The 13,115-nt window shown below is 46.4% G+C and overlaps 1 protein-coding gene across 1 annotated transcript in view; it reads left to right on the forward strand.

Moving 5' to 3' along the window:
- LOC120994864 (acetylserotonin O-methyltransferase-like) overlaps positions 1-13,115 on the forward strand; it is a 193,832-nt gene that overhangs the window by 97,906 nt on the left and 82,811 nt on the right. Inside the window, exon 5 of the mRNA XM_040423731.1 lies at positions 7,319-7,437. Within this exon, the coding sequence (XP_040279665.1) occupies positions 7,319-7,437 (119 nt within the window). The remainder of the gene's footprint in view (positions 1-7,318; positions 7,438-13,115) is intronic.

A 13,115-nucleotide genomic window follows, 5' to 3' on the forward strand; every position in this document is an offset into this window, starting at 1 on the left:
GCTTGGGAGGAGGCAGGGCTGACTTGGGCGACCGCTCCAACGTGAGACTTATGCCGCCAGGGATGGCTCCCGTTATGGTATGGTAGGCCCGGACCTTCCCCAGCCATCGAGGTGAGAACCATAATCAGGTACTCCTGAGGTACCTCCTATCCAGAGGACAGGAAACCTGAACTGAGGTGTGGTGGGGGTGTGAACCTTTTTATGTCGTCAGGTTTCCTGTCCTGGATGGGAGGTCCCGGTCGTATGGGTGCCGTCATGGGTGAGGGAAAAAGCTGTTGTGGCATTATGGTGACTCAGTGGTTAGCACTGGTGTCTTGCAGCCCTGGGGTCCTAAGTTTGAATCCAATCAGGAACAACACCTGTATGGAGTTTGTATGTTCTTCCTTTGTTTGTGTGGGTTTCCTCCCACATTCCCAAAAATAGGCAAATTGGCTTCCTAATGTATGTTGGTGTTGGGCAACTATATGGTAGCCACTGACTTCCCAGGGAGATGCCCTGGCTACATAAACTATCCGGAGCTTTGAGTCCCTGTGATAAAAGTGCATTAAAAATGTTTGCCGTCACATAGTGTCACGGGGTAGAGTCGCGGGTATAAAGATAGAGCGAGGTGCACCCCCTGAGCTGCCACCCGGTCCCCTGTCCCTTCCTACTTGCACCACCCGCCCTAGGTGACGGAGCGCAACTGGGCGACAGTCCCTGACCTGAGTAAGTGCAAGCAGAGAGATAGAGACGGCAGGGAAGCGGACAGCCAATGAGAGGTAGCACTAGAGTGGACAGAGAGGTGGAACAAGCAAGGTACCACCAAAAACGGAATGGCGAGGCGGGTCAACTAGCCGGGGTCAGTCCAGGAGGTCACGTCAGTACAATACAAGAGGTAAAGACAAAATCCAAAAGCAAGCCGAGGTCAAAATCCGAGAGGTAGCGTCAAGGTTCAGGGAGCAGGCAGAAGAGGTGTCAGGAAGCAGATCAAGGGTCAAATCCAAAGGTAAGCTAAATAACAATAATACACAGCTTAAGGGACCATAATCACAGGCGACCTGTTTTTATAGTGGGGACTGACGGTCATGTGACGTGGCCAGCGTCACATGACCGACAGACAAACTAGTCGAGCACCGAGTGATCAGCTCGGCGCTCAAGGCAGACCTAGGAGCAGGGAGCCTCCCAGCTAGCAAAAGCTGCCCTGGGAACGAGGCTGAACACAGATCCTCGTTCCCGAAGCTAAGCAGCAGGTCTGCGGCTGATGGGAGACCGAGTGCACCTTCGGCGCCCTGTTACACATAGTCCTTCACACACAGCACCCGGCCACCAGAATCTACGAGATATGAGGTTGGACCTACTCCCAGGATGTCCTGTAAAAACCGTACAATGATATTCCTCCAACACCATGTGACGCAATTCCGGTGGCACATATAGTTTCCCAGAGGGACACGAGTTCGGTACGTCTTCCTGAGCCTCTAACACCTTCAGCTCAAGGTCAGGGTAGAGGGCGGATATCACACCTCTTTAGACAGTATGGGACTCTGGTTTTCAAAATCACCACCTCCAGGGAAACTACGTGACATGGCCTTGACATTTTTAATCCCAGGACAATAGGTGACAGTGAAATTGAATCTGGTAAAAAACAGGGCCCATCTGGCTTGTCTTGGGTTCAGTCGTTTCGCCTCCAGATAAGCCAGATTTTTTTGATCAGCGAATACTGTGATCGGATAAATCGCCCCTTTCAACCAATGACGCCATTCCTCAAAAGCCAATTTAATGGCCAGCAACTCTTTGTTACCCACATCATAATTTTTCTCAGCGGGGGATAGTTTTTTCGAGAAAAATGCACATGGTCGCCATGTACCAGGTGATGGGCCCTGTGACAAAACTGCTCCTACCCCCACCTCGGATGCTTCCACTTCCACAATAAATGGGACCAATATGGGAGCATAAGAGAAGCATTCCTTAATCGCAGAAAAGGCTTGCAACACCGAATCAGACCATACAGAGACATGCATCCCTTTTATATTAGTCATGTCCATAAAGGGTTTTACTATTGTTGAATAATTCTTAATACATTTTCGGTAATAGTTGGTGAATCCTAAAAACCACATAAAAGACTTCCGATTTTCGGGTCGATCCCAGTCCAATGCAGCACGGACTTTCTCAGGATCCATTTGAAAACCCAAAGATGAGAGCAGGTAGCCAAAGAACTGCACCTCGTGTACTGCAAAAACACATTGCTCTAATTTTGCAAACAATTTATAATCCCTTAGAATCTGTAACACCTGTCTTACATGATTCTGATGTGTTTCCATGTCAGGAGAATAAATAAGAATGTCATCCAAATACACGATCACAAACCTCCCCACCAGGTGATGAAAGATGTCATTCACAAACTGTTGGAAGACCGCCGGGGCATTGGTCAACCCGAAAGGCATGACCAGGTTCTCAAAGTGCCCATCTGGAGTAATTAAAACCGTCTTCCATTCATCCCCTTCCTTGATCCTAACCAGATTATATGCCCCCTTAAGTCCAACTTGGAGAACACCTTGGCTATAATAATCTGGTTAAACAAATCAGGAATCAAAGGAAGAAGGTAAGGTTTACAGATAGTAATCTGATTGAGTTCACGAAAATCCAGACATGGCCGAAGACCTCCATCAGTTTTTTTTACAAAAAAGAACCCTGCAGCCACTGGAGACTTGGAAGGTCTTATGTGCCCTTTCTTCAAACTCTCGGCAATATATTCTCTCATGGCCTGCCTTTCAGGTTCAGAAAGATTATACAACCTAGATTTATTCAATTTTGCCCGGGGAATAAGATTGACAGGGCTATCATATTACCGATGGGAAGGTAAATCCTGACATCCACTCTCAGAAAACACATCGGCAGACTCGGATATAAAAGAGGGTACAGCCTTAGTAGTAACCACAGAAAAGGATGTATTGAGACAATTATCAATGCAATAGTCCCCCCAATCCAGAATCTGCCTAGCTTGCCAATCGATAGTAGGATTATGCTTAGCAAGCCACGATAAACCCAGAACCATAGGTGCAGGGAGACCTTCCAAGACAAAACACGACATAACTTCTTGATGAAAGTCACCCAATCTGATATCATGCAAAACTTGCGACAAGCACCTCTGAGTAAGAGGGACAGAATCAATAGCAAATACAGGAATCTATTTTTTTAATGTACTTGTTGATAATGTGGACAAACTTAGCATCAATCAGGTTCACCCCAGCCCCGCTGTCAATAAATACTTCAATTTCCACAGTTTTTGACTCTAGCGCCACCTCGGCAGTCAGGAGAAATCGGGTACTACCAGCAAAGGACAAATGCACATTCTCTGACTCCCCACTCACACCTCCGATAGTCAGATGGGATTTAGACGCCCCTTTTTGTTAGTTTTTTTGCCGCTGAAAGCTTGGACATATATTGACAAAATGTCACCTTTGACCATAGAAAAAAAACATACTCCCTGCTTGCGACTCCTACTTTTGCAAGCAGATCCCAGAGTATCCCTTAGGTATAAGCTCAGGAGCCTCTTCACCCAAAGAGTCAAAGGAATATGGTATGTTACATAATAGAACGTCCTGAGAGAGCGGGCCCTTACATCTCTCTGTCAGGCGTCTATCAATACGTACAGCCAAAGACATAGCCGCTTCCAAAGACTCAGGATTCTCATGGCTACGGAGAGCTGGATCGTTCCACTCAGTATCCATAGCCCACCTCCTAAATTTTGAACAAGAGATCTCCGCCGAACGCTCTCCCTGACGCAGGCAATGTAATTTAGTCTCGGCCAGGGAGGTTCGGTCCAGGTCATCATAGATGAGACCTAAAGCTCCGAAAAAATGTTCTACTGATCGGAGAAACTGTGATCCAGTTGGCAGAGAAAAAGCCCAAGACTGGGCATCCCCTTTAAGCAACAAAATAATCATACCCACTCTGGCTCTCGTCCCCAGATGAGTGTTGACGCAACTTAAAGTAGCATTTGCATGCTTCCCTGAACCGAATAAAATTATCACCCCCCCCCCTTCCCCAAGAATCTATCCAGGAGAGCAACTTTAGGTTCAGGACAGGTCAGGTAACCACTATTATGATCAGCCAACAGTGGTCTCTGCATCTGTGAGACGGTCGTGCGGAGGTCATCCACCTCCAGAGACAGCCCCTGTAGCTGTCCGGTCAGTGCAGCGATAACATCCATGGCAAACTGATACAGACAACAAAATGACGGTTATTCAGCGGTTTATAATGTCACGATCAGTGTGGGGGAAAACACAGGAGGAAAGGGGAACAGTAACTGGGCCTGGAAACTAGGGAAGAAACAGGTCACCTCTTAAACAACCTTAATCCGGGCCTTAACTACCTATTAATATGAATAGACCTTGAAGGTAGTAATATTCATATGCTGTATACTTAGGCCCTTATATCCCTATAAGGTCCTGGAATGTGGTTAGGACCAGAGACAACCCATTCCTCCCCAGATGGATTAAGTAAAAAATGGCCAAGGAAAGAAAAAGGTGCTAATAGGGTAAATAAGTTAACAGCTGAGCCTCCAAAGTAACAGGAAGAGTGGTACTGCTCACCTGTTGTTGTTGCACCTATTGTTCGGTGCAACTGAGCTGGAGGTGAATAGGAGTGATTACGTCTTACTGGTTGGTGCTGCCGATTCTGTCCGCGTTCCCCTTTGGCGGGGGCCAAGCCGCCGTCTGGGTCGATGAATAGGGTATATTTCCACTGGACCAGGGGTCGAATGGAGGGGTGGACCGTAGGCGCAAAAACGCAAAGACGCAACCAGAGTATTTTTATAAACCAATAGGTTTTTTTATTGTTATAGTGACAACGCGTTTCGGGGTTCTGCGGACCCCTTTTTCAAGTCGGTGGATGGAAACGCTGGTGGAGAGAGCGCTGCTTCCAGCTCCTGGTACGTCTCTGGACGCCACACGTGCCAGGAGCTGGAAGCAGCGCTCTCTCCACCAGCGCTTCCATCCACCGACTTGAAAAAGGGGTCCGCAGAACCCCGAAACGCGTTGTCACTATAACAATAAAAAAAACTATTGGTTTATAAAAATACTCTGGTTGCGTCTTTGCGCCTACGGTCCACCCCTCCATTCGACCCCCGGTCCAATGGAAATATACCCTATTCCCCAGATGGATGAATGGAAGTCTCTGTCTCAGGCCCAGATACAAACAACAGGGAATATAACAAACACAAAACAATAAGAATAGACAAGACCTATCTGAAAGTAGAAAACTGGCAACTCCAGAAGCACCGCAGAGTACAACCGACCAGCTAGTTAGAAGGCAGGAAGAAAATCTATAAACCGCACCTCCAAGAGTGAGAAGCTGCTACTTATGGGAAAGGTACAGTAGGTGTTTGTGAGATTGTGTTTTCAGCACGACAGCGTCGCGCTGATACTCGGCGACGTGGTGCCGAGATCTCGCACTCACTGGGATAGCGACAGCACATCCCAGCAAGCGCGTCATAGAAGAGACGGGAGATCCGACTTGGATTCCCGCCAATTCTACACGTGTGCGGCGTTTGTTATGAATCCTGAGGGGGAAGTCCCCCTTATTAAAGGGGGCTCCCAGATTCCGTTAAGCCTCCCGCCCGCATACCCAGACAACCAACGGCCAGGGTTGTCGGGAAGGGGCCCTGTCCTCATCAACATGGGGACAGGGTGCTCTGAGGTGGGGGGGCCGCAGTGCGCCCCCTGCCCCAGAGCACCCAACCCCCCATGTTGAGGGCATGCAGCCTGGTACGGCTCAGGAGGGGGGGGGGGCGCTCGCTCGTCCCCACTCCCTTCCTGGCTGGCCGGGTAGCGTGCTTTGGATACGGGTCTGGTATGGATTGTAGGGGGACCCCCTACGCCGTTTTTTTCGGCGTAGGGGGGGCTCTCCTTACAACCCATAACAGACCTAAGGGCCCGGTATGCTCCTGAGGGCGGGACCCAGGCCGGATTTTTATTTAAAATCCGGCGGGGACTTCCCCCTCAGGATTCATAACAAACGCCGCACACGTGTAGAATTGGCGGGAATCCAAGTCGGATCTCCCGTCTCTTCTATGACGCGCTTGCTCTCCATCGCGGCAAGCCAGCTCGGCGCTGGCTCCCGCGATGGGGCTCGTATGTGCTCAATCTCGCCGAGAAATACGGCGAGATTGACACAAAATCGGGTTCACCTACTGTAGTTTACCAACAAGCAACACCTGAAGCAAAGGGTGTGACATTCACCAAAACACAGACACAATAAGATCCACAGTGAACTTGTCAATTTAACCCACGAGTTGCTGGTCTCTCCGATCTCCTGGTACCTGCCATGGGAACGTCTATGACAGTGACATCACCGGGCTCACTGCTGGACGGAAGCCTCAAAGGAGAGCCCGATATGCCAGCAGATCTCCTGAAAAAGCCTTTGCCCTGCGCGATTCAGTGCAGGACAAAGGATAGCATCGTAGCAGGAAATGCTCTTATGCTCTTGTCAGGGGGGCTGCCTGGGTGAAAATATGGGAATGTTCGGGTTCAGCTCTGAACCTGGACAACCCCTTTAAGTGCAAAATGTAACCACATACTTAGGCCTCATGCAGATGACCGTATGTATTTTGCAGTTCCGATAAAAACGGATCCGCAAAAAATACAAATGACATCCGTGTGCATTCCGTATTGTGCGGAACGGAACAGCTGGCCCCTAATAGAACAGTCCTATCCTTGTCCATAATGCAGACAATAATAGGACATGTTCTATTTTTTTGCGGAACGCATACTGTCCGCAAAGAAATCAGAACGGACACGGAAAGAAAGTATGTTCGTGTGCATGAGGCCTTACTGTGATATTAAAAATATGTTAACGTAAAGTAAACAACTACGAAATCACAACTTTCGGTCATAGAAACTCAGGGGTGGACATAAAATATGTACCAAATCAAATTAGCAACCAATAAAGGAAATAAAATGAAAACTGTGCATAGACACCTGCACAATTACCGATTTGCTAGTTGTATAAACGGTTGCTAACTTTTCCAAAAACTTTTGAAATGTCATAGAAACATATCAAAAGTTTAGATCAGCTGTGGTCTACATTTTCAGACCACCAGCGATCACTAGAACATAAGTGGAGAGAAGTGTGCATACTATCCCCCTACTGAGGATAGAATTAAAACATTTTAGGATTGGTGGGTGTCTCAGTACTCAAACCCCCACTGATTAAAACGTTTGGTATATCTCTATGACATAAAATGTTTTTAGTAATGTTAGCGGGCTCTTAAAAATTTAGGCATAAGAGGCTGTTCTTGTTTTTTTACATAACTAATTCATTTATGATTGTTTAATATTAGATCAGAAGAGGAGATGACAACTTTTTTGCATTTTATGGACTCAACATGGAATCTTTGTGGAAAAGATATTGTACAAGCTTTTGACCTCTCTGAGTTCCACACAGTCTATGATCTTGGAGGTAATAATAATTGTTATAATATTTTACTGGTCAAGAGAATTTTATCATTGACATCTCTGTAAATAATACTTCTATAGCCATCAAACAGAAAGGTGCAGGAATGAAAATTAAAATGAAAATCAAACTCAAAAATAAAAAACTATTACCAAACACCTCTAAACTCACCTGTGGACATGATCGGGGGAGGAAGACAATGGGTGAACCAGAAAAACACCTTGACGCGCATTTCACCCACATGGCTTCGTCAGGAGGTCCACCTAAGTTGAATCTACAGGACGTGTCCAAGCAGTTGACTAACCAATGCAGTAATAGAAGCAACTGTCACGGATGAGAGTGGGGGAAACCCTCATCCATGTGATGTTAAGGAATATGGAGGCTGCTTGACCAGGACAACAGAATTAGGGAGCAGGTCACCTCCTAACGCATCCCAAAATCTGACCCTGACTCCTAGCTGTATGAGCCAACCCTGAAGGTAGGAAGACTCATACTCAGGAACCTCGGGTCCCTACTAGCCCTCAAGGGATCCCTGAACTAGGAGCTGGGTAAGAACCTGTTCCTCCTTGACACGGACGAACAGGAGTCTAAACTAGCCAAACTGCAAGGAAGGGGAAACATAAACAGCCTATGGATATGGCAGGTGAGTAAAACCACTTCCACCCCTACCTGCCACAGACACACTGACTGGATCCCGTGCTCAAATGCTGACGTCCACACCAAACATAGAAAGGACACAGCACACACACAATAACACACAGGAACCCAGATCCATAGCTGCAGTAAGAATAGACATCACACACACATAAAGTAACATTGTGACATAATATTTATGACCACAAGGGTGGCCCTCACTGGCAGACTGTATAAGAGACCAGGAGGATGACTCCAGCTTACTACAAGGCTGGAGTACCCCCCAGCTACAGGTCTCAGCAGAGGCTAAATAGCCCAAGTGGCCACACCCACACAAACACACACTGGAAAGGGAATTAACCCTTCCAAGGCAAGACAGTGTAGTGAAGCCACTTAAAGGGAAAAGCACAAACAAGCATTCCACTACACCTGTTACCACCGGCATTGGCATGGGTGGCAACCATGTCCTGGGGAACAGCCAGCAGGCTGAGACACTGCCACCACATGCACACAACACCACACGTTGCCGCGGACAACCGCAAGTGAAGGGAGGTGTCACAGTGCACACATACATAAACCTCGTGCACCACAAACAGGGAAAGTGCACACATACAAAGACAGATAGTCAGGTGGAAGCGCCTGCCCTTGACAGCAAGCTGCCTAGCAACAGCTCAGGCTGCTATACTGCCAATACTATAATGTTGCCAGCGGCAACCACACGTGAGGCAACATACTGCAGCCCTCACCTGTGATTGAGAACAAAACCAAACCGCAGGCGACTGCACGCAGTGCCAGGAGTCACGACCATGACCATGGTCGTGACAGCAACTTCTCCAGTATTTGAACACAATCTCTGCACGCCTGGATGCTATAACTGTCTCTGCTTCATGTCCTCAAGCTGCAGCACCAGCTCTGCAACCTCAGCCTGTTCCACCCTTCGGGGGTGCCAGTATATATCTTCCATTAGTGGCCTCTTTTTGAGAAGGTCCGGCAAGTCGCAATAAGTATGAATTGGCAGGTTGGGACCTTCCAGCTGCCCTGGATGAATTGATTTTACTGGCTACTCGCAAACATCTTCCCTTCAGAAAATGCATCAGAGAATCTGCTCAAGAAAGAAGAAGACCACAACTGGTACCTCCTTTACAGAAACTTTGCTTCCTTCTTCCTCATCCCATCCTGTAGAGCTCATGCAGCTGGATAAAGTAAGCTGTCTAATGAGAAGCGCCAGCACAGATGCATCAGCAAATTCGGTCATTTTGTCAGAAATTGTCCCCTCAAGTCAGGAAACTCCAGTGATTAGGGTCTATAGGAGGTTGTCTACCCTAGGTGAAGATGATTTCTCTCTGAAACTGACAATTCCTGTGGTCCTGTCCTGTTTTAATATCTTGTTCACTGAACTGGCCTTTCTGGACTCCAGTTCTGCTAGCAATTTCTTGTGTCATGCTTTAGTGATCTGGTACGTACCCACATTATGTCAGGGAAGGTCCTTAGATGTCTTTGACGTATTGTCTGTGACGTCTTACAGAAACGATTCTATCCTGTATGCTAAAAATGGAAAACAAAGTGCAAAATCCAGATGTGCGCCCCTGGCGATATGTAGAAATAGAGGCAGCATCCCAGAAAATTTATTGTCTGGTATTGGATTACCATTTGGATTAAAGCATTAATTTCTTAATTTTTTGGGATGCTGCCTCTATTTCTACACATCTCCGGGGGCGCACATCTGGATTTAGCAACTGAAATTCTATGGTACTGTAGGTGTTGTATTTGTTTTCCCTATATGGACTGCCCTGTATGCTAGAGTGTCCATGGATCTTCAGGTGGAAGTTCTACATTTAGAGATCTCTTAGAAAAAAGAAAATTATACAGTGGCTCACCCGTCTGGTTCCAATGGATTAAAGTCCTCTAACCAATAGCTTACCCACTGCCAAATATTATATACAAAAAATGTGTTACTATTGGTAGGGACACTTACATACAGGAATCTCAATCTATATATTCATAATGTACATCACATATTTATTATTAAAAATATTAAGAATAATAAAACAATTCATGAATATGTAAGATAAATAAAACGTGGATAAGGACAATTCATTAATGCATAAAGTCAAACTAATTTCCCAAATTTTAAATATTAGAAGCAATAAGCTCATGAGTACCCTTGTGTTAAATTGACTGTGCTCTATGGGATTCCCACACTCACCTAGATCCTCATATATATAATCCCATAGAGCAGTGGCAATTACCCAACAATATAGATGTACTGTAGATAATACAGGTAATTAAGCCAATAGAAAAGAAACAATAAAAATATATATGAAAAAAATATTTTTAAAATAGTCCCAAAATTAATCCATATTAGTCTTGTTAAATGTATTAGTACATGATCGTTGCCCAGTATATAAAGATGGTAAGTACTTAGAAAATGGAAATAATATTATTGTATATTTGAAAAATTGTTCATAGAGGTCTACAGTATAAAAGATACATATTCAGAGGAGTACACGTGAGAGGTGCCAATGTTGCAGTTACAGTATTATGCAAAAATAATACCAGTATTTTGTTGCTGATATACTGCTAATATTTTGTTGCTGATGAATGTGTATAATAAAGCAGGTATATTATGATTGTACTTATCTGCCTTCTGTATAGATTATTTGGCAGTGGTTCGCTACTGCCAATGTGGCCTGGTGCTCTGGCGTCCCAAGTGGTAACTGCACACCCCCATAAGTTTTGTCTGGCCTAGGTTGCTTGCACTCAATGGGATGTGCCTCGGGGTCTCACGTGGTGGCTCTCGTCCTCTGCCACTTGCCAGCTATTCAATATCACCTCTCCTCAGAAAGTTATCAATCTCTGCTTCAAGCACTGGTGGATCCGGGGGGGGAGGGGGGAGCAATGGGTTAATTGCCCCCCGCCGCCCCCGAGAATATAGTGAGACAGTGGGCGCCGCTCCGTTCGCCCGCTGTGGCCCTGTTACCTTCTCCCGCGCTGTATGTTAATTGCTACTACTGGAACACCAGGGAGAAGTCTGCCCTGTTTCTCCCTTGGTGTTCTTTCTCCCTGGCTGTAGCGCTGTCCAATCGCAGTGCAGAGCTCACAGCCAGGGAGAGAAAAAACTCCCAGGCTGTGAGCTCTGCGCTGCGATTGGACAGCGCTACAGCCAGGGAGAAGGAACGCCCAGGGAGAAACAGGGCAGACTTCTCCTTGGTTTTCCGATAGTATCAATTACCATACAGTGCGGGAGAAGGTAAAGGGGCCACAGCGGGCGAATGGAGCGGCACCCAGGGATAATAGTAAGTGCAGTGAGATCCCTGGGCGCCGTGCTACATATACAGATAGTTATCTTACAATGTTTTGACCCATGAAATGTCCTTTTTAATAAGTTTTTCAGGGCCCCTTCACACATACTGGCGCGGTGGCGCCATTGGTGGCCCGCCCTGTCCCTTCCACCACCCCCCATGCATCTTACTGCCAGCTAGAATCAAGCCGGTACAAGCTGGCGCCGTTCTAATTAGGCCCGCCCACCAAATTCTGGGCCCTGGAACTGGAAGTCTGGAACAGAGGAGCGCCGCACGGGAGTTGGGACAGGGACGGGACCTCACCCCACGGGTTGCGGACAACTGCGGCGGTGCCAGTGGCAGTCTGACAGACCGTGCCACTCCCGAGGCCAGGCTCTGGATCCGCCACTGGCTTCAAGTATATTTTCAGCATAGGTTTTGGATTTAGTCCAGCCTCCAAACGCTCACCTGCATCGGCAAAAGTCAACCTCATATCTTGGAGGATTTTAATGGTGACTCTCCATTTTTCATTGTTTATGCTCAGCATCTATGGATTTCTCTTCCCACTATCCTGAAGAAAGATCGTGAGAACTTGCTGACAGCATCAAGGCAGCAGTCCTTCTTAGAAGATTCCTCCTTCAGTCTTGACCAAAGGAGGGGAGGTGTAAGGAAGGAGGGTACTTCAATAACAGCAGTGATTAAAAGCCATTGGCATGCGCCTGTTTCTTCTCAGTGGGCATGGCCATCATAGTAATGCTGCTTTTCAACTCCATCCTGGCTGTGGCCTTCTCTTTCATATGCTGCACCTCCTGCTGCCTGTAGGGTGCGCACGTGTGCTCTCTCTGGCTCTTAAGGTGCACACCCAGGTTTCTGCGTACCTCACTAGGGGTTTTAAGGCACTATCCCCCGTGTAAAGGTGCCTGAATAATAGTTTTTCTAGCTTGCTAGTTTCCTGCATAGTTTCCTGAGGATAAGTCATCAATATTAAAATCCCAGAAAACCTGTTTAATTCTTGTGCTGAATGTTTGTGCTGAGCTTGGTTCTGATGTCATATTTATGTCATTAGATTAGTTCTAGTACTGTATTTATGTAATGGAATTGGTATGGCACTGTACCTTAAATAAGAGATTATAGTCTATTATTAAAGCCATGCCTCTCAAACGGCCACTCCCATTTTTGTTGCCACCTGCTTCATGAGTATCACTCTGTGAAGGGCTTTCCCAGTTTGGCATCAATATTTTTTATTGTTTTATTACAAAAACAAATCCTAGGTTGTCAGGCCACTGACTAAACATAAAAACTCCCTAGCTATCAAGCTCTAGGGGTACTTTCCAGAATGTCAAGCACATATTTTGGGGCATTTACTAGTGTTGTCGCACCAGAAAAATGGCTTAAAATTTGCCAAAAATAAAAAAGATATTACTTGTGCCAAATATATCAAGTTCTTTCACCTTTTTTTTCTCTCTTAAAAGAATCAATTGCACCAGAAAAATTAGTTTGTACTCCAAAGTATGTCTGGCTAGCAGTTGGTTGGTCGGTCTCTCTGGAGAATATTTACAAGGAGATGGAGCTCTGCAGTATGCTTCCTCTCCCTTCAAAGACTAGACAGCAACTCCCCCTCCTGGCAAGATGCAGGATCAGCCCACTCTTATCAAGAGGCAAGGGTGGTTAGCCCAGTTCTTTCCAACCATTTGCCAACAATACCTCCTACTGGTGTGCACGACCAAAACATAAAGTTACCATACAATACATATACATATATATATATAT

This window comes from Bufo bufo, chromosome 3, assembly GCF_905171765.1.
Source record: "Bufo bufo chromosome 3, aBufBuf1.1, whole genome shotgun sequence".
Lineage (NCBI taxonomy): Eukaryota > Metazoa > Chordata > Amphibia > Anura > Bufonidae > Bufo > Bufo bufo.